Here is a 23,088-nt window from a genome sequence, read left to right on the forward strand (position 1 = left end):
GACTTGGGGGCTGTCCCTAGCATCTTTTGCTCAAGGTGAGTGCTTGAGCAAAAAAGCTTGAGCCTCAAGCTTTTTCTGTGATTAATTAGAGATAAGAGTCTCATAGACTTTTCTTCTCTTCCTGGCTTCACATCATGATCCTCAGATCTCAGTCTTCTGGGTAGCTAGGATTACAGGTTTGAGCCACCAGTGCCTAGCTCATATTTTTATTTTTGCTTGTGTTTCTCCCAATATTAATTTTTTCTTTGTAAATCAATAGTGTATCTTTGCACTTATCACTCAGAGCTAACTATACGTAACTCACATCTTTTCCACAACTGCCCCACACTACCAATTTCATCTGGAATGAATTCCTATCCTGGTTTTAAATTTTGGTGGGTATGCCTCTTTGTAGATATGTTGGAATTAAATTCAGATTTTGAGTTAGACATACGCATTCTTCTTTCCCTTTCTTTGGGCTCCTCTTTCTCTGGTTATTGATCCTGGGACTGTTTCATTGTGCTTTAATTCTGAATCCCACAGCTAGACCCCATCCTGGAGTTTCAAGGCTCTGGATTCATAGAGACACTGCGGAGAAGACAGATTCAACCAGCATAATAGTGTGCAACTCTATCCATTCACCAGAAGTCATCTTCACCCTTCAGTCTCCCTGGGTTTACAGACTCTTGCCAAAGTCTCATGATACCAGCTAAAGTTTTTTCAACCATGCCTTTGGAGACAGACTTTAAAAAATATTATTTAAATTATTGTTAAGCACTTGTACAAAGGAGTTGCCATTTAACAAAGCAGTTTATGAATACAATGTATCTTTATCAATGTCATCCCTTTCAACATTCTTACTCATTCCTCCTCTACCCATCCCTTCCCTCTCTCTTCTTAATTTTGTAGGCTATACACTGGGTTTTTGACTGCATTTTTCCTCTCTCATCATTTGTCCACTCCTTTCCCCTTGACCCCACCCAACCCCTTTTGAGTATCTGCTTTCCGGTGTTTTATTTTGTTGAACTTTGCCTTTCCCTTTCTTTTTCTAAAATTTTATTTTATAGTAAAGATGCTGTACAGAGGGGCTACAGTTACATTGACTTTGCCTTTCTAAGAAATTACACTAATTGAGTTCTCACTCGAATCTACTATATTTCAGGTAATACATTTGTGTATGTTGGCATACCACCCAATGTATTTACTTGTAAGTTTATAAGTTAAAAACTAGTTTCCACATACATATAATGGAAAATACCCATCATTTGTGGAGACAGAGTTTGATGTTAGATATATTGGAGCTCAAATGTAGATTAGATAATTATTTTGGCATAAGTCTTGTTTGTTGGCTAATGCCCAAAGCAAGAGTTTTGGGGGTTTCAAGAGACTATTGTTCAGAACTGAATGAATACTTAGGCAGGATAGGCTAGGATAACTGACAAGTGATAAGTGGCTGTTGTTGGGAAGCATAAAGTTTGTCGACCACCCTGTGGTGCTTTCTACAGAAGTAAGGTAGGCCTTCCATTTTTCTGAGACCCTACTTTAGGCTTGTTGACTTCCCTTACCACTCACGTTGGGTGTTACATACACAAGGTATCACTGGAAACAAGTCCTCTTTTGATTAGCAATTGAGAAACATACCACTTGACTTTTGTCAAGAAGTTCAACCTGGTGCTGAGCAGGAGAGAAGGGAGTCTAGGTAAGTAAATGGGATCAAAAACTGGATCTTCCATGGACTCCTTTGGTATATACTCTCCTGCTTTGTATCTAGTTTTGGAGTATATGATTTAGCTCTTTTTTTGTTTTTTGGTTGGTTGTGGGGCTTGAACTCTGGGCTTGGGCTCTGTCCCTGCGCTCTTCAGCTCAAGGTGAGCCCTCTACCGCTTGAGTCACAGCGCCATTTCCGGTTTTTGATTGGTTTATTGGAGATAAGAGTCTCATGGACTTTCCTGCCCGGGCTGGCTTTGAACCATGACCCTCAGATCTCAGCCTCCTGAGTAGCTAGAATTACAGACATGAGCCACTGGCACCTGGCTTGATTTAGCTCTTATGGAAGATACTTCATTGTCACTCAAATTTGGATTTGGTACCACTTACAGAGTGTCTATTGTCTGCCAGGCTGTGTACATGCAATCTGCATCCATGCCTCTCAGCTCCAGTTCAGACTTTGAAAGTAGCAGCGTTCGTACCATTTTATAAACAAAGAACTAAGTTAGGAATCACTAGTTTCATACTGAAGAATGCACACAAACACTACATTTCTCCATCCTATCTGCTCCATTTTGCTGTCTTTAGAAAAGAATCATTACCTTGCTCATGTAACTGTAACCCCTCTGTACAGTATTTTTACAATAAAAAATGTACATTAAAAAAAGAAAAGAATCATTGCTACTTGAAGATGATAACAACACCACAATAACAACTCGTATCTCAGGCACATTAGGTTCTAAAGCAGAGTTGATTATACCAACATTCAGGTATTTATTTATAGTCTTTATATGTTTTTCCACAATTCTTAGATCTATATTATGTGTATTTCCTTTTGCCCAAAGAACAATTTAAATAAAAATTTGTCTATCCCAGGTAGAGGACTAGAAATGAAAAGAAACCATGATATTTCTCCAGTGGCTTGAAATAGCTAGCAAAATTATACGCCATTGGATTTCACTCTGCTCTGACTTGGATGTAGAGAGGGTTAGTTATAAGCAACAAATTTTAAGCTAATATCGACTTATGAGGCAAGCTCAGTGCTCACATGAAAAGAAGTTAGATGAGGTCTTTGAAAACACTTGGAATTTTATTATCCAGGAGGTGACTCCTGAATTAATCCATAAAGACCTGTAGAAAAGATGTTCATCTCCTCCTAAACCATTAAGTGTCACTGGGATAGAAAATCTCTTACATCAGTGTGAAAATAGGAAGCCAGAGAGAGCCATTTTTCTCCCTTGTTCTTCTACTGCCTGGTGCATAGGTTCTTCAAAATAAAATATGGCTTTTATAAAGGAAAAAAGCCTAATCACTGAAAATCTTGTTTACTTGAAGGTTTACCTAACACTATCAACCAAATTAGCACATATAGAGATAAATAGTCTTCAGCATATATATATATATATATATATATATATATATATATATATATATATATATATATGTATATATGAGAGAGAGCGAGAGAGCGCTTCCTTCCTTCCATCCTCCATTTTGGTTGTAATAAATGTCTCCTCTCTTCCTGGATTTATGGGAAACTTTTTGCATTCAGGAATTGCATCTAATCCATATTCTCTTACTCTTTTAGGACTTAATAGATAGAGTGTACTGTGTCTTTTGTAACCTCATAAATATCACTGATGGCAGGGATGACATTTCAGTGGTGAACGCCTGTCAAAGAAATGCTATGCAAGAGAGATTTTTATGGACAACCGTGCAGTAATGGAATACAGATCCGCAATGCATCACCAAACATTGACTTAACACTGAGCCAGGCTGCAAGATTATTGACAGAATGTGGGCCACAAACCTTGTGAGTAGCAGGCAGACTTAAAATGGACAGATGTCAAGGCTGTTCAACATCTCAGCATGACTGAGAAGGTAGGTCACCCATCTATCACCCAGTCGATCAATATTTACTGAATGCCAGCCAGGAAAAAAATATGATGTTAGATCCTGATGCCTCCCAGCAAATCAATTATATCTGTTATGCACATTATTGATGCTCATTAGATTTGTAACATTTTCCTCCCTTTTTATAACTTGAGTTATTACCATTGTTACTTTGTTTGGTCAAATGTAGTCCTCTGAATGCGAGCTCGGCAACAATCATACTCTGTTTGCAAATTTCTCAACTGTTTCGGAACTGGAGCTGAAATACTGCATGTAATTATTAAACTAGTTGATCATGGAATAAATATACTGGCTCTGCTTATTAAAAGGAACAATCTTACCAAATCCAATCAAGCACTGGTCAAGACATTCTGATATACATAGTTACAAAAAGCAGTTTTGCTTTTTTCATAAGTAGTGCCTGGCTTAAGAGTTTTAGATCTGTTCTTAAAGAAATGTACATGGTGGTCTGCATGTGTGGATTCAGTGATAGAGCACCTGCATGAAACCCTGAGTTCAAACACCAGGATTGATTGCTAAAAAGAAAATGAAAAGTAGACATGAAGGGAACTAAGTGCACAGAGTGTGCTGCAATGGTTTAAAGCATCAGGAGAACCCAGGAGGGATGGGATGCTTTTGAACGTGGTTTCTCATCCAAGGGGAACATTTTACATGTTTGCTTGAGGGCGTTTCTTGTAGTGTGTTTTATTTTCTACTTCCCACAGCAAATGGCGACCCCATGATGGAGAGCTGCTGTGGACGCCCAGGCAGCAATCACTTCTGTGTTCTAACAAGCCTTTGTGGCAAGCAGTGTGGCTGAAATAATTAATAGCAACAACTCCTTTCTCGTAAAGCGACAGCCAGTCTTTATTGGAATGTCAGTGTATGTGGAACTGAGCATTGCTCAAGGCCCCCAAGAGGCTGAACAGAGAGGAGGGGCAAGATTCGGTGCCCAGGTCAAGGAAGAGCACCTGAGGAGAACACAGCATGGCTCTATGGCTGTGGAATTGGTGAGAGACTCATGAAGGATCAGTAGCAGCTCCTGTATTGGACAAAGGCAGATGCTGAGCTCAAGGCCATGGGGCCTCCAGGTAGTGACGCTCCATGAATGTAATGGGGAAAGAATAATCACTTATGGCTTCTTAGCCAACTGTAAACTCTTCTCTTCTTAGCAACCTGTTTAAATCTTTCCTCTCATCTCTTCCGTCAACCCTTTTTAGAATACAACTCTCTGCAGTCTCCAACTCCCATACCAGTTATCCAAGCCACCTCCCAAATATAACTTGTTCCTCCATCTTTGTCTCACTATCTTTGCCTAATTTGGATATTTGCCCCACCTCCAAGTCTACTTATTACCTCTTCTCAGATTCTGGGCCAATAGTCCCCATGCAAACCTGTTTCTACTACTTATTGGCCATGGGACCTTGTGCAGATTAATTAAACTCTCTGTGCCTTGGTTTCCAAAGTGAGGTGATTTTATTAATATCTGTTTAGAAGATTATTATGAGAATTAATTGAATGAGTACATATAAAACCTTGAATCAGGGCCTTAAAGAGAGTAACTGTTCAATGTGTGTTAGCTTTCCTCAGTATGCTATGTTAGTGCTATTTTAGTGCTGACCACATCTGAACTGTAGGGCATTGAGCATGTGTTTCTTCCTTATATGATCCTGCAAGCCCTCCAAAAGCTTGCACACCAAAACTAGTAGTCTTATAAGTAGTATAGAACTCCTGCCTGTTTTTAAATATGCTATGCATTTTGGGTAAACTTCTTTTTTTGGGCGGGGAGGGGATCCGGTTGTGGGCCTGGGCGCTGTCCCTCAGCTCTTTACCTCAAGGCTAGTGCTCTACCACTTGAGCCACAGCGCCACTTCCGGTTTTTTTCTGCTTATGTGGCACTGAGGAATTGAACCCAGGGCCTCATGCATGCAAGGCAAGCGCTCTACCACTGAGCCACCTTCCCAGCCCCATGGGTAAACTTCTTATTGCATTGTGGGTGGCACTATTCTTGGAGGTCCTGGAGATGTTGGGAAGTACAGCCTAGCTGGAGGAGATGAGTCACTCGGAGTGCCCATACAGTCATTCACATTTCCACAAAGAGTGTCCTTGGGGCCTAGACCTTTCCCTGGATGCCTTCTGTCTTTCTCTCTCAGCTTCCGGTCCTCTTTGAGGTGAGCTGCTTTACTCTTCCACACTCCTACCACCCTGATATCCTGCCTTGACTCACGCCTAAAGCAATGGAGCCAGATAATGATGGACTGACACCTCTGAAATTGTAAGCCCAAAGAAATCTTAATGTTCTTATTTTGTCTTTCTCAGACAGGAATCTGTCACAGCAATGGATATCTGACTCGTGTATATGTAGGAAACCTTGAAGTCATACAAAAGTAGAGTGAGCTCCATGTCACCCATCTTATAGCTTTATCAATTATTGTTTTATCAACAGCCCAACCTATTCACTAACCTTCTACCTTAAGCTATAGATACAAAGAAGAAGAAACAAAATATAATGTCATTTCATCCTGGTGGGAATTTCGAGAGAATATACCCTCCTCTTAGGAGAAAGGTAAGTTATTTAAATCTTCCTTATGCCCAGCCGGTGCCAACATTTTGGACTAAGGATTCTCCCAGCATTGTAGGCTTGAACTTCAACATCATTCTTTCATTGTTAGTTTTGAGAGGACAGGAGTCAAGGAGGGCATCATCTAATCTTGGTAGTAACAAGCCATGGTGGATGGGGATCTTAGAAAATGACCTGATAATTGGGGAAAACCATTCAGTGGTCAAAATGGACACCCTGTCTTGAGTCATTGGCTTCCTAGGACATGGGGATCATGCTTGTCTGAGTCACTATCACAATGTCCCTGGGTAAATGGACCCTTGGGATTTGTTACTGCCGACAATGATGGATTTTATTACACGAAACACTAATTAGGTCTAATTACAGGTTTTAAGGTGGTTTAGAATGGTACTTTTAAAAAAAGTTTGTGAATGAAAATATTTGAGAGAAGACATTGCCTTAAGTTTTTTTTAAAGGACTAGTCTCATATCATCTCACAAAAGACTTGATTTGAGGGAGATTGTGCTTGGATTTGAAATATGGGGTTTGGGAAAAAACTTTGCTTGGTTATATTTTTGTGCCTGGGCCAATTTATCAAAATTAATTTAGTACCTAAGACTTCCAGAGAGATAGCAAGTGGTTGTTACACATGTTGCCTCTCTCTTTTCTGATATACATGCAGAGAGCTGGCAAACATTTGGGCTGAAGCTGGCCCTACTCAACACAGTGTTCCAGCCTGTTATTGCCAATTACGTCTAACCCCTGCTGTAGTGACATTTATTTGTTAACTTCATATCCCTGTGTCTGCGGATAGTTTGTTAAACAGACATTAGGATCTAGGGTTATAAGACATGGACTAAATTCACTCCCAAAGTTCTTAGACATTTTAAATAAATTCTTATTCTCCGAACACACACATCAAAGCACTGCAGAACTGTTTGCCAGATTAAGCAGTTGTGCAAAGAGGTTTCAATTCAACATGTCAATTTTTGAATACAATGCATCCCCATCAATGTCATCACTTCCATCAGTCTCCCCTCCATCTATCCCAACTCTACCCATCCCTTCAGCTTACTATGTTCCATTTTCATATATTACATTGAAAATTCTGACTGTATACAAGCTCTGTATCTTAATTTCTTGATATTTCTTTGTGCAGTTAACCATCAAAACAAGGCATTTACTTCACTGAAACAGAAAGCACATTTATATCTTTAGTAGTACAATAGGGTAAAAATCTATTTGGGTGGACCATTTGGGTAGTTTTGTACAGTTGAAACTCTATTCCCCATGGATGGGTGCCAGTTGCTTATGCCTGTAATCCTAGCTACTCAAGAGGCTAAGATTTGAGGATTGTGTTTTGAAGCCTGTCTGGGCAGAAAAATCTGAGATTAAAAAAAAATCCCCAATTAAACAGTAAAAAGCTGGAAGTAGATATATGGTTTATGTAGTGGCCTTTGTCTTTTTAGCAAAAAAGCTGAGCAAGAGCATGAAGCCCCAAGTTCAAACTCCCATACTAGTGTACACACACACACACACACACACGCGCGCGCGCGTGTGCATGGACACACACACACACACACACACTCTTTATCCCCGACATTGCCTCAAACCTTTGCCAACTATATTTACTCTTTGTCATTTACTACATGAGTAATTGTAAGGTTATAAGCAGAAACATTTTTCAAAAACACACCAATATAGGCCCATGAAGCAAAAAGTTCTTCAGCAATGGTTTTAACAGTTCAAGCAAAATCAGAGTGCTGTCTTTCTTTTTTTCTTTTAATTTCCCTTGTAGTAAAAGATTTCTTCTTTCTGTTTTATCCTATCTTTAATATATTAACAGGCAGTTTATTCCTAGTTCAACAGAGCAAAATAGTCAAAAGGTAATTCTTGAGGATCATTATAGTATTAGAAAAATCTCCACACATTCAGAGCATATAGCCACCAAGTAGAAAGAAAACTCCAACATAAGGGGATGTAACATTGAGATGGTTTTCATGGTACTATTCAACCCTTAGGCAAAACAAAATAAAGCAAAACCCTAAAGCCCACTGTCAAAGATGCTCACAAGGCATGGCTTACCTGTTAAACCAGTCATCAGTGTACCGAGGGTATGGATAGGGGTCATTGCTGCTGAAGTCATAACTTGCCTCGGCATTCTGAAAAACACAAGATATCTCATTAGGTCAATGAAGCCAGAGGCTCATTAAGGGACCAGTATGGTGAGCTATACTGTTGAATGTTTATAGCCTCTCCCTGGAGGGTTGTGGTATAATGACATGTTTGGAAAGTTGGGACGGATCTAGAATGTTCTTTTTATCCCCTTTCTTGTTTGAAGTCTTCAAATGGTTAGTAAATGGAAGCCTTGTGTTTTCCAAGTCTGTCTTTATTTGTTGGCACCCCTTGTAGGTGAGCAGACTTTCCTCAGAATCCAAAATGAATGGGAAATTTCCTTGATGGCTCCTTCAACCAATGGGCAACATGTTTCTAGTTTTTAGAAGTCAGATATTTTTTGGAGGTTTTTTTTTGTCTTATGCAGAAGTCTCACTTCTGCTCCTGCTGTGCCTGACAATTAATGTTGTTTCCTTTCATCTTATTGATGTTAAACCCCTGCCCAATTCCCTAACACCACCCATGATGGACATCATTCATTTACACAACACATATAAAGATTTCACCATATATTCAAGACTGCTAAGAGTAAGGTACAATAGTGTTATCTCTGTCCTTGTAAGATTTATAGTCTAGCTGGAGAAACAAGCATCAAGAAAATGGCTAAAAAATAAACAGACAATTGTAAGCTCTTATAAGCTTAGACCCTACAGTAGATGGTGAGGAGTATAAAATTCAAGTATAATCTCATTCCTCCATTTTTTTTCTATTGAGAGTGCTTGCCACATTAGTACTGTACAATGATCTCAAGCAGTGTGGATGAGGGCTACTCAGTCAGTAGTAATTTATTTAAATAAACAAATGAGCAGAGCCATTCTGAAATTTTGTCTTTTCCCCCCCAGGTCTTTTTTTACAAAATTTAATTTTATTGTCAAGGAGATGTACAGAGAGGTTACAGTTACATCTATAAAGTAGCGAGTACATTTCTTGTTGAACATTGCTACCCCTTTTTTAAATTATTTTTTTATTGCTACCCCCTTCATTATTTTCTCCCACTTTCCCTCCTCCAAATCCCTCCCCCACCCCCAGGCATAAAGTACCTTTCCAATATAGCGTCTTGTGAGTGTCATTATTGCATTGGTTCACTCTTTGTCCTTTGTCTCACTATTTGATGAATGTATATATAATACACAGGCTACCAAAATCAAATACAGTGACAACAAAGGATAAGCCATAGGAAGAAACAAAAAGAATGAAAGAAAAAAGAAATAACTTCATGCAGTACATTGACAACAACAACAACAAAGTAAAACCTCTAGGTTCCATTTCTGGAGTTCTTTATCCTATTTCAGAATCTAGGTCTTCATCCCAACAGCAGGCCTGTAGAAAGTCTACACTGGAAGTCTGTCTGCACTGGACAAGTACCTACTGCCTTTCCTCTTCTACTTAGATCCCAAATTACTTTCATTCACTTAAAAACCTTAATTGTATGTCTGGTCTATTACATTTTTTCCTGGGAGACCACCTATTTGGCTTTTATTTCTCCTGTGACTTTCCTTGAATATTTGGATTTCAACCCTCTCCAGTACTACTATTTTGATATATGCTCTGTTACTTTGAGTCTGGTTTATTTCTCCATAGAAGAAATTAGGATTGCCTGGTGTAGATTGGGTTGGGTAGGGAATGTGACAGGAGTAGCCACTGTGACACTGTCAGAGGGAGCACTGAGTGGCATCTCTTCTGAGCTTCTGCGTGGCAAAGGACATAGCTAGCAAGATCAATAGAAAGTCCACAGATTGGGAGAAGATCTTCACTAGCCATACAACGGACAAGGGTCTCATGTCTAAAATATACCTGGAACTCAAAAAATTAAATCCCCCAACAACAAATCTTCAAAGAAACAACTGCCCAATAAATAAGTGGGCTAAAGACTTAAAGAGAAACTTCTCTGAAGAGGAAAGAAGGATGGCAAATAGACACATGAAGAAAAAGAAATGCAAATCAAAACAACATTGAGATACCACCTCACCCCAGTTAGAATGGCTAAAATCAAGAACTCTATTAACAACAGATGCTGGAGGGGATGTGGACAGAAGGGAACCTTACTTCATTGTTGGTGGGATTGTAAACTTGTTCAACCACTTTGGAAAGCAGTATGGAGGTTCCTCAAAAGACTCCACATAGAGCTCCCCTATGACCCAGCAATTCCACTTTTGGGCATTTACCCAAATGTTCACAAACAAGACCACACTAAAGCTACCAGCACAACTATGTTTATTGCAGCCTTATTTACCATAGCTAAGATATGGAACCAGCCCAGATGCTCCTCAGTAGATGAATGGATGAAGAAAATGTCGTATATATACACAATGGAATTCTATGCCTCCATCAGAAAGAATGACATTGCCCCATTTGTTAGGAAATGGAAAGACTTGGAAAAAATTATATTAAGTGAAGTAAGCCAGGCCCAAAGAAACATAGGTCCCATGGTTCTCCTTATTTGCAATAACTAGTATATGTTTGAGTCAAGCAGGAAAGGTCAGATAAGTTGATGTTAGGGAAATGAATCCTAAGATATGTATTCAAATGTTTTTTTCTTTCATGCAATTGTTTCTAACACATTTATAAGATTATTTTTTTGTTGCTTTGTATGTCCCTCCCCCACGGTATAACCCCTGCTTTCACTGTATTTGATGTCAGTATAATTTGTGGAGGGGAAGGGAAAAAACAAATTGTTTAAATAGGGATACAGGTGGACCCATTGCAACAATGAGATGTACAAGTCCTTATGTTGAAAATGAACTTTACAACTTTGGTGGTGAGAGGGGAGGAGGATTAGGTGGGGGGGGGACTGGGGAGGATGGGAAGGGATGGGAAGGGGAAACAAAGGAGGAGGCTACAATGCTTGATAAGAAATGTATTCATTATCTTGCCCATGTAATTGTAACCTCTCTGTACAGTATTTTCACAATTAAAAAAAAACATTGGAGAGGTTTGGGGTTCATGCTTATGGCATTATCCCGGAATCACACACCAGAAGTGGTTCTGCATGACCCTCAGTGGCAGAATATTCTGTAGGAGGCTAAGACTGATGAAGAGAGAATCAGCTGGCCTAGAAAGTTCTGGTGGTCAAGACAATGAGGAGCCAGGATTTGGGAATCTCTGTGAATTGATGGTGGGACAATGTGCATGGGTTCTTGAAGAAGTCAGAACAGAGAGAGGGTAGAAAGCTAGCTCTCACATCATCTCCCACTCCTAATGCTGTATTAGCCCTTGGAAGCTTAAAGTCAATTCCAGAGATAGGAGGTCAGGGGAAAAAACACCGAGCTGACTAAGATCAAGTTTCTATCAATGCAATAAGGCTGCTGGCACATAGAAAATAGTTCAATTAGGGAAAAATGCAGAATTCCTGTACCTTATGCATAATTGTCTAAGTGACTGGTTTCTTAAAGTATTCCACCGTGGCTTATTTCTGCCTCATAATTCCTGCTGGGTTCTGGGTTGATCAACTCTCTTTGGCTCTTATTTCTGGCTTTGGTGAAGATGACTTGCTATGAGGCAGGTGGGAGTTAGAAGAAGGGGTTGGAAAATTCTGAGCTCCAAACTGGAAACTTAGAACCCTTGAAAACTCTGTGCCTATTTTTGTACCAAGAAGTAAAACCATGTGTTGTCTGGGCGTCAGATTTGGCTCTCAATGTTGAAACAGATGAAAACTTTGGAACCTGAGTAATTTTGTTGTTTGTAGAATGAATTTGATGACTAATGCTTAATTCTTTGGTCGGGGGTGGGGGCATAGTCTACACTAAACACTAAGGAAGGCAAAGAGTTGTTCTTGTTGGGTGTATGTTTTCTGGCTAAAATTCAAATGGTTTCTAGCAAGAGAGAACGGTGAGCAATTCTTTCAAAAGTTCTGTTTATGCTTTTATAGCCAGACTCAATCATTCATTGATTTGAATTACAATGTTGTCTCCTGTAAAATTATTCGTGTACAAGAGTCAATTATACTGGCCTTGAATTATGCTAGACTTTTCTATGACAGCCATTGCTGTGGACATTTAAGAGTAAGTGGTGTTTTGGAAAATTTAGTGTTCTGGTTGTCTTCGGCTAAATGTGATGCTTGCTGTTGTTCGGACTTGTATAACTTCTTTTTAAAATATGGACCTATTTTCTTGTTTTAGAAATTACTAGCTGTTCAGCAAATGTAGCTTAATCCACTATGATTCAGGATCGTGATGATTCAGTCATCGTTAAGAACTTGAATTATCTTTGCACCATCAAACAGACAGTGAGAAGACTGGGCTGAATCCAAACTGACCTCAGGGCTTCCCTGGAAGTTATTTCTAGAAGAAACTTCTGATAATGGCTCATTTATTTTTCTTATGAAAGTTGAGGGCAAGGGTAGAAAGAAAGTATCTCTGGGTATTTCATAATCTGAAGGCTCTATTTCTGAGTATGAGAATACATACTCAGAAAGACAGGCCATGTTTACTCCTGGAAAAAGTTTAATAGTTTGCCCATTGTTTGCATGGGGCACTTGCACTGAATGGCCAGTGTACACACTACAAGGGCAGAATTGAATGTCACAGAACCCACTGTCTTGTTATTCCTGGAGATTAGTTTGTGTGGCCATAAAAGGCACAGGCTGACCAATGCACACTTCAGATGCTGGGGCTGGTCTTACTGAGTTCCTAAACACTGTGGTAACCATGCCCCATGGTTTCACATCACAGCGATGCTTCTGAGGACCCTGCAGTAGAATAATGAATATGGAGTGGAAAGCCTTTGTGACCAGTAGGCCCTCCTTGTGGGGGCTGCATAAGACCCAGTTGTGTGCAGACATTTTCTTGGTGAAGGGAAGAGAGAGAGAGAGAGACATTAAAATCACATAGACCTGGTTTTGCATCTAGTTTGTTTTGGCCTTGTAAAGTTTCTTTATCTTTAAAACACTGATGATGCAACTGTTAGTATACAGTCGCTGTGAAGATAAAATGAAAGGATGGGTGGATTCATATAAGCATTCTCCTTCTCTTCTCTTCTTTCCTTTCTTCTCTTCTCTCCTTTCTTCTCCTTTCCTCTCCTCCTCTTCTCTCTCTGATCTTCTCCTCTCCCCTCCTTATTTCCCCCCTCCTCTTCTTTTTCCTTCTCCTCAATTTTCTCCCTCCTCCTCCCCCTTTTTCTTTTTCTCTCCTTCCTCCTCATCCTCCTTTTCTCCTTCTCCCCCTTCTCATTTTCCCCCTTCTTCTCCTCCTCCCCCTTTTCCTCCTCCTCCTCTGCCTTCTTCTCCTCCTCTTCCCCCTTCTCTTCCTCCATCTCCTCCTCCCACTTCTCTTCCTCCTCCTCCTCCTCCTCCTCCTCCTCCTCCTCCTTCTTCCTCAGCCTCCTCCTTCCTCAGCCTCTGTTTCTCCTCCCCCTTCTCTCTCTCTGTATCAATGGCCTAGAACCTTGATCAGCCTGTTTCAGCTTCTCAGTGCTGGAGTTACAAGTGGGCACCACCACACCCAGCTCATTCTCTTACTTGTTTTACTTCTCTTTCTTTGGCTGCTTTGGCCACTTATAGAAATAGTCACAAAATATGGCTCATGGGTCTATTCACTATGTATTTTTGTAAATGAAATTTTATTGGAACACAGCATATTCATTTGTTTACAAATTGTAGTGGCTGCTCTGGCAGTACAATAGCAGAGTTAAATTGTTTTTGCAATACCTATCAGAGTTACGTAGTTGTGCTGAGAACTGCAAAACCAAAAATACATACTACTTGAAATTTGTTGGAAAGCCTTTGAAGATGTCTGAGCATATTCCAGACCACTTTTATTCCCAGGCTGCATTCTGAAGGCTCATGCCACAACATCGTACCAATATTGTGCCTTCCTGGGAATATATGTGTGCTCTGGAATATATGTGTCTCATGTAGGAGGGTAGAGGCTGCTGAAAAGAATCAGACTTAAGCCAGTCAGATGCTTACTCCTCTCCTGTCTCATGGTGGATTATCAGATAAGTGACTTGGTCAGAAACTTCGGTTAGGCTCACTGGAAAGAAGTCCATCATTGGTGGAGGGCATTTCTGAAGGGCCACCCACCCTGTCATTCTTCTATCCTTCCATATACAAATGTCCTGATTGTTCTGGTCAGAACATCACCTTAGGCAGAGCAGCAGCATTTGCAGGAAACAGCCCTCCATGGTGCACAGGTGACTACTTCGGTGAGATAAGCACACATGGTGTCTGTTATACAAGGGTTTGTTTATCTTTCATTCCAACAAGTGATGCTGTGTTCACACTCTAGCAATATGGGACTCTTGGGATACGCTGATGTGGGCAACCACCGGTGTGATGGAACAGATAATGTTAGAGCACAGAGGGTCAAACTCTGTGGTCTGACCACAAAGCTGGGAAAGTGGTTTCTGCAATCAGGGTTGCTATGTGCAGTTGGGCAGGTCCTATGAGATGTGCACGAAGATGGGGAATCTTATAAAACAACTGGCCATCCCAGAGGGGCTACCCCCCACCCTGCCTGCTTATTCATCTGCATAGAACATGGGAAGATTTGTTGTTGTTGTTTTTTTGTGGTCTGGTCGTGGGGCCTGAACTCTGGGCACAGCACAGATCAAGGCTAGCGCTCTACCACTTGAGCCACAGCATCACTTCTGACTTTTTTCTTTTTGCTTATGTGGTGCTGAGGAATCGAACCTAGGGCCTCATGCATGCAAGGCAAGCGCTCTACCACTGAACCACCTTCCCAGCCTCCATGGGCAGATTTGAATTGCTGTTTTACACCCATTGCTAGGAAGTGCCTTCTTCAATTTCATGCAAAAGCACTATGAATATACTAGAATGTCTATGAACCATGACAAGAATTAGGCCTCTGTACTTATAATCCTATAAAAAGCTTATCTCTCAAAGAAATTAAACCATAGAGATCAGAAGTCTTTGGTGAGACATCAAATAATAGAAGACTCAAAAAAACATGTCAGATAATCAGTCTTTAAGATCATGTGTCGAGAGATTAATTGCCATTGCGATTGCACAGCTATAGGAATTTAGAACATGAAAGTACATGGCATGCTTCCCTTTATTCAGGATTGCTACTTTCCCTCAGGGCATTTAACCAAATAACCCAGCTAGGAGCTCTATAACAGTATTAGCTGAAATTGCACTGTGCTCATGGGCTAATGAAAGAGAAATGAGCTTCCCTAGATAGAATCTCAAACTGCAACCATATTGTCCCAGAACAAAGCTCATCTGCATGGAAACTGAACAACAAAATAGCCCAGTCTCTTAGAGCTTCAAGAATTTTGCTATTGCGCCTACTTGCATCTAATATGGCCATGGCTGAATGTTCCCAACTGTGCCTATTTTGATTTTCCTCAAATAATTCTCTTGCATGCACTGGTTTAACGATAATGTTCAGCTCACTTTTGACTGAAACCAACATTAAGGGGATTTATGTCTATATTAAGCCTGACTATAAAACTTAATGAAATTTAACATTTCTCTAGCACTTGAAAAATTTACAGAAAAATGCATAGTCAGAAATTGTTGGACATCTTCCCCCCCATACTCCTAAGGTTTCTAGAGTTGTTTATTATTTTTTTTGCCATCAACACAGTGTTCTCAGATGGTAGAGTTGAGCATTTCTCTCATTCTTTTCTTGAGTCTAGAAAGTCTAGGAGCTTCTGTAGTTACTGGAGCACTCTCCAGGTTAGAGGAAAGGTGTAATATAAGTAGTTAGATGACACAGGTATCACCATATCTCCAGCCATATCTTTTCCAACTCTGAGCAGTGCTATCTTTTGACTCTATCTTGCCACCATCCAGCAGAATTGGAGGTTTTAAGCACTGATTATAAAAGGAACTGCTAACAACAATACTTCCTAATGCTTAACAAAGTACTCTCAATTAACAAAACATTCCATTTTTTCCCCCAAAGGAATATTGAATATCTTATTTTCTTAGATATTTCCCCAGACATTTTGGGGTCCTGTGTTGAAGAAGAAAGGGAGCAGTCACTCTGAGTAACAGTTAAGGCAGCCATTGGAAGGTTCTTGATAATGCTCTTTGCCTGCCTACCTTTATGGCATCTCTTAATACTTTCCATGGCTAGTATAGCTTTTACTAAGCTAGTCTGAGGCCTATTCCCATGCATATTTTTTTGTTTCTTTTGTGTTCATTCTGGGGCTTGAACTCAGACTCTGGGTGCTGCCCCTTAGCTTTATTTTTCACCCAAGACAGCTGCTCTACCACTTGAGCCATGCTTCCAATTCTGGGATTTTGTGGTTAATTGGAAGCTTTTCTGTCTGGGCTTGCTTTGAACCACAGTCCTTAGATCTCAGCTTCCTGAGTAGATATGGTTACAGGTGTGAGCTACCAGAGCCTTGACCCACAGAATAGATTGAGAGGGAAGCATTCCTTGGTCATAAATTCACCAGAGCTGCCTCTAAGACAGCTTCACTTTTATTTTCATTTGACACTGTTAAAATTTAATCTTAAACCACAAATAAAAAGAAGACTCAACAACAACAAAAGACAGCTTCAAAACCCAGGCAGAAAGAAATTTACATCTTTATTTCCACTAGCAATCACCTGGCATCTAGCATTTTCTTCTATGATGAGTAGGAAATAAAAACTACAGTTCACCCTGTGAACTTGTCACCATTATATTTTGTTATATACTTATGATAGCAGATATTCAGAGATACCTTTTCAGTATATTCCATGGGATTTTGTTTTTAATCTATTGGTAAGAATGAGGCTGGTTACCTTTTCACAAATGTGTATTTTTATTTTTTGTCGGTTGTGGGGCCTGAACTCTGGGCCTGGATGCTGTCCCTCAGCTCTTTAGCTCAAGGCTAGTGCCTTGAGTCACAGCACCATTCCCAGTTTTTCTGCTTATGTGGTGCTGAGGAATTGAACACAGGGCCTCAAGTATGCAAGGCAAGCACTCTACCACAGAACTACCTTCCCAGCCCCTGTATTTATAATCTTTTGATAACTATGACTTAACATAATTGCTTTTCTTAGTGTTGTGGTCTGAAAACTTGTGTCCTTTCATTCATCTGTTGAAATCTAGTTTTCAGTGCACTGGTAATTAAGAAGTAAGGTCTAGAGCTGGGCAGTAGTGGCTCAGACCTGTAATCCTAGCTACTCAGGAGGCTGAGATCTGAGGTTCACAGTTCAAAGCCAGTCCTGGCAGACAAATCCAAGAGATTCTTATCTCTAATTAACTAACAAGTGGAGGTATGGCTCAAGTGGTAGAACATCAGCTTTGAGCAAAAAAGCTGAGCGAGAGCACAAGACCTTGAGTTAAATCCCGTACTGGCATATACACAAAATGTGAGCTCTTTGGTTAAGAGACCATAAGGGTGAAGCTCCTGTGAACGAGATTAGCAGCCTTATAAAAGAGGCTTGAATGAGCTGCTTCCCCTTTCTTAAGAATCTAAAATATGGCTTTTAGAATAAAGGGACACAGCACTTTGTGTACATGGGTGGAGTACTAATTGGTACAATCTTTTTGAAGGTGAATTCAGTAACATCTATCAAGATGAAATGTGAACTGAGCATTTCACCCAGTGATTCTCACTGCTGAGAGTCTATCTAACCTATGGCTACATTTGCATATGTATGAAAGATATATGTTTACATATATCCACATAGCCATAATTATAATAGTGAAAATTAGAAGCAACCTGAATCACTAAGTTGGGGATGAGTTAAGTAAACTATAGTGCATTCACAAGATGCAAAAATCTGCACCTCTGGCCAAGAATGAGGTCCAAAGTCTACAGGGAATTCATTCTTGGATATGTTATTAAGTAAAAAATGGCAATGTCCAGAATAGAGTACGTAATGAACCCCCATTTCTATAGAAGAAGGATATATACTTGATGGTAAATGCATTGAGTTTTTTTTTCAGAGAAACATGAGTTTTTTTTTAATAGAGTTTTATCTATAGGTAGGGTCTGGGGCTCTGGGGTGGAAGGTTGAGATTTGAGGATCACAGTTCAAAGCTAGTCCTGGCAGACAATGCATAAGCTTTTTAGTTTAAAATTTTTGACATAGTAATAATAACAAATAGCACATATGGAGCACTTATTTTGTGCAAGGGACTCTTTCATATGTTTTGAATGCATTAGCTTGTCTTTATGCTATTGTTAGATAGATAGGGTTCTTATTATCACCCCCATTTTATGAACAAGGAACTGAGGCACAGAGAGGTTGAATGCTTGCCCAAGATCACGCAGATGATAAAAGATTAAAAGCAAAGATTTTGGCCAGCAGTCTGGTTCTAAAAGCTTCTCTCCTACCTATCCAATCTTGCTCTTCTGCATGGAAATCATAACAATTGCATTCTGCTACATGCATTATTTAAAAGAGAAAAACAAATGTCTAGCAAATATGAAAGACTAACTTGATGCATTTACTCCCCCAGAGCACCAATGGATCACTCTGTAGATAAACAGAGCTAATAATTTAATCCCTCACACTGAGATACAGAGTGCTAAAGATCCTGGAAAATGTATCTTTTACTTGTATGGTCCATTCTTCTTCTTTTTTTTTTTCATTGTTCCTGGTGCCTGAACTCTGGGCCTAGGTGCTGTCCCTCAGATTTTCAGCTCAAGGCTAGCGCTTTACCACTTGAGTCAGTGCCATGTCTGGCTTTTTCTGCTTATGTGGTGCTGAGGGATCGAACTCAGGGCCTCATGCATGCAAGGCAAGCACTCTACCACTGAGCCACCTTCCCAGCCCTCTTCTTGTTTTTTTTTTTTTTAACAGCATGATTTTATTTAATGAATTCTCTCATCCAAGATTGGTATAATTTGAGAAAGCTAATTTTTCTGCTTTTAACTCATTCCTTTATTGTCAGTGATTATGCTGTACCTTATAGATGTAGGGGTTTAAACAAGGATGGAAGGGGTGGGACTGATCAAGATGCTTTGTACAAATAATTGGATATGTTAAATTGAAACTCCTTTGCAAACCATTTGAAGATCATAAAAATGACAGTGTGTTAAGTGATATTGGTGGCTGGATTACTTAAAAGCTGAAATCTTTGATGATCTGGCCTTTCCTTGTTTTTTTTTCCTTTCCCTTTACCTTTTTTATTTTCCTTTCCTTTCTTCTTTTTTTCCTTTCCTTTTCAGCATTATCTGATGTCTTTTAGATATCTGGGTAGAACTTGAACACGTTGGCAGAGGATAAAATTTCATAAGATGCTGTTAAAGCCCCTAGTGCTATTGAGTGTTTTAAGACATGGGGTCTCATGGGAATTTTTAGGTTATTGTGGGTGCCTTTGAAGGGAATTATGGAACTCTGATCTTTCTCTTTTTCTCTCACTTCTGGACTCTGAGGTAAACAGCTTTATTCTACCATGAGCTGTGGCCTCACCACAGGCTGAAACACAATGGGGTAACTGACTACAGACTAAAACCAGCAAAACTGTAGGCTGACAGACTTTTCCTCTAAGTCAATTATCTTGGGTATTTTGTTATAGCAACAGAAAGCTGACCAACACATATGCTCATCTTTGATGCTTACTCTTTACTGCAAATAGCCTGACACTGCAGGAACCTGTGATTTCTTTCAAAATGCTCCAATCTTCTTGTTATGCCAATGACAAAGTCTCTGTGTAGAGATCCTCTAGCTTTAACACCTCCCTGAACATGTTAACCCTTTTATTCTGACAGAGGTGAGCACTAGTAGACAGAAACATCTCTGCTTCAGTGGTTTTCATGACATTTACTTTGAGTTATGTCAAAGGATATTAGTTGTTTTGCTATTTGAAATAGTGATTTATAGTTTCCCTTTCAAATACATCTATTTCATGTTCAAAGAGTGACTCAATTTAGAAAAACACAGTAGGCAAATAATATTACTAGTCACTGAAAATTCAAAAGGTGTGTTGTGACAGCTGGATGTTTGGGAACACTGGAAAATAGTAATGGTAAAATTTGTGGCTTTGACTTTTCCAATGATCAGCAGAGTCAGCTTTAAAAAGTGGTCCTGGAATTACAGACCTCTGTGAGAGATTTGAGGAAGTAATGGGAATCCTTTCTCTCCTCAAGTGATGACATCATGGTTTCAGTCTTTGTCAGCCTGTAGATTATTGGTCAAATATATTCATTCATTTCTTCAGCTAATTGTCTACTTATTTCTTTTGCTGAGTTAAACATTTATTGAACAACTTAAAAAATCAACTACTTGTCAGACAAGCCATTGGAGAGCAGATGTCCTTGACTAGGGTATCTTATTAGCCCTCCTGAGCTAATACACTAATTTATGGAATGGTAAATGAACTCTTTGCCTACCACATGCTGCAAAAGAGAATTGCCTGGAAGATTTTTAGGCACATAAATGTTTAAGCAATCCTTTCGAAGTAGAACAGGGACTTTTTCAGGGACAAGAGGCAGGTTTACACACCACTATTTCCTATAGGTAAAAGTAAAAATATAGCTCTTCCCTTCCTTGTTCACAATGTGCGGAATGGGTTCATCCCTTATCCCTGTCTCCTTCCTATCCTTCTACTCTTACCATAGGGACAAAACCTTCCAGTTAGAGTATAGCACAATCCATGATGTCCTCAAAGAACCTGGTTACTGATCTCTGTCCTATACAAGGAAATCTTAAGACAGGAGGAACAACTCAACAAACAGAAAACAACAAGCCATCCCCATGACTAGTGGAAAATTACTGGAGCATGGACCCATCTAGCACCTAAATAAAAGGGCCTATTTCTTCCTCTGATTAGGATCGGGGAGAACCTAACCCTTCTCTGTCCCTTGTACCCCTTCTCCATTTGCCTGATAGTTTTGTTACAAGGGTAGAATTTCCCTTGCCTTCTGTCATCCCAGTTCTAATTTAATTGATCTGAGGTGGGCCTGAGCATCAGTAATTGAAAAACCAAACCAAACAATGGAACCATTTCTAGAGATTGTGTTGTTCAGCTGAGGCTGGGAAACCCTGTTCCAGCTCCTCTGTCACTAGTGCCCATTAGAGCCCCAAGTGTGGGCCTAGGTCAGTTGCACACTTGACATAGAGACTGTCACATCCCATACCAGATTGACTGAATCTGTGTTCTAACAGGATGTTCAGGCATATTGGCCCTTTTATTTGTAAAATGGCTGCCCATTTTGCCTTTGGTCTCTCCTCCCTTGAAGACTCCATAATCTCTCTGTTACAATCTCTCATTGTCCCTAAACTCTCAGGGAGAAAGCAAATTTGACAAGCTCTTCTTAGAGTAACTAATTCCAGTACATTGGCCTTCCCAATATCATTTGCTTTAACAGAGAATAGATCCTGAAAGAGGCTAAAGAAGTTAATCTCTAATAATGAACACAAAAAGGTAGTGGTTTGGGAGCATCAAGGTTTCTAGGCATGTCTCAAGTTAGTCACTTCTAAGAATCCAGATTTCACAGTCTTTTTATTCCATAGGAGACACCTGAGGAACCCAAGAAAACAAGATAGTGTGTGATTGCTATGAATAATGTTAGTAGATTTACTGTTGCTTCTGGCAGGTGAGGGCCTGATGCTACAAAACACAAAAGTGTGGAACAAAGGGTTTCCTGCTGTTAAATAAATTTTGATGAGTACTAAGGCCTGGGTTATTTTTGTCTCCTGTTGCTTAAAAAATGTTTGTGTCAAAGCTTCAAAAATATAGCCAATTAGAGATAAATGAGATGCCAGGTTGCATTAATGACACCAGGAGTTATAGCACTCCTTTTCAAATGTGTTTAGATATCAGTGCATTATTTTTCTTCTTCATCTTGCCTCTTTCCTAAAGAGAGAGGATGTATGTTTTCTGAACTCTAAAAGATGATACAGACAAAGTCAAGTTTACAATGTACTGAGATGTAACTTAGATTTAGCAAAACTCAGGGGCATACAAGTACCCAGAGTACTCTGAAATTCTGTGATTGCTTGGCCCCACGGTCCAAACTTGAGCTCTATGAAGCAGATCCAAGCTCATGACCTATTCCATCGAGATGACTGCCCCAGAGTGGATCAATTCTCCTAGTCTTGTGCTAGCTCTGCTGCCTTGCTCCATTTCCTAGTAGCCTTTGGTGCTGAGGTCTATCTTTGCAGCTCACATGACAAAGCTGACCTTGAAAGAGCTGCATAAAAGCCAGTAGGACACAGTGCTTCTCTTGTAACTGAATTTTTCACCCCTATGAAGGCAATGCATATCTTATCTAAGTGCCTTGAGTTAAATTTACTTCTTATGGGGGATGTGGGGGAAGAAAGCCACTTGTAGCAGTGCTGTACTTTATCATCTACTATTAAAAAAAAGAGGGTCATACAGCAACACTGACTAATCTGAGGTTGATGAGCAAGGAAAGGTATGGATTGTAGGTTTTAGAAGGCAGTGGAATTTCATCTTGATAGCTTAATGAAAGGGTAAGGCTAGCAATGAGTGGGACCACAGGGGTGCCCTCTTTGTCTCAGGAAAAGCCTGGAGCTGGATTTGCAGTCACTACACTTATGGAACGTGGGTGAAGGTAAGTTGAAATGGCCCGGTGGAGTTGGCTCCGTAGGCAATTTCTGTTTGATGTTCACAGCTCCACAAAGACCAAGTGTGCTGTCAAAACTGTGCAGTAACTAGCACGTAAATCAGTGCAAAGCAAGCAGAGGTGCAGCTTTTGGAGAGGAATCAGGAGATAATGTAGCAGCCAGGGTCTCAATTTGTGTTGTCAAGGAGATGAGGTACAAGTCAATTTATGGTCCCCTCCTTTTGACGAGGTGTTTTCTGATGGATGAGCTGTAGACATGCTCAAGGTGGCTGCAGCCTGGTCCCATCTATGGAGTTCTTTCAGCCTTTGAAGGGCATGTGAGGTCAGGAATA

At 40.0% G+C, this 23,088-nt stretch overlaps 1 protein-coding gene across 1 annotated transcript in view; it reads right to left on the bottom strand.

Moving 5' to 3' along the window:
* Positions 1-23,088, bottom strand: part of Pcsk2 (proprotein convertase subtilisin/kexin type 2) — a 231,922-nt gene that overhangs the window by 39,173 nt on the left and 169,661 nt on the right. Inside the window, exon 5 of the mRNA XM_013027061.1 lies at positions 8,225-8,301. Within this exon, the coding sequence (XP_012882515.1) occupies positions 8,225-8,301 (77 nt within the window). The remainder of the gene's footprint in view (positions 1-8,224; positions 8,302-23,088) is intronic.

This window comes from Dipodomys ordii, unplaced genomic scaffold (assembly GCF_000151885.1).
Source record: "Dipodomys ordii isolate 6190 unplaced genomic scaffold, Dord_2.0 Scaffold99, whole genome shotgun sequence".
Taxonomy (NCBI): domain Eukaryota; kingdom Metazoa; phylum Chordata; class Mammalia; order Rodentia; family Heteromyidae; genus Dipodomys; species Dipodomys ordii.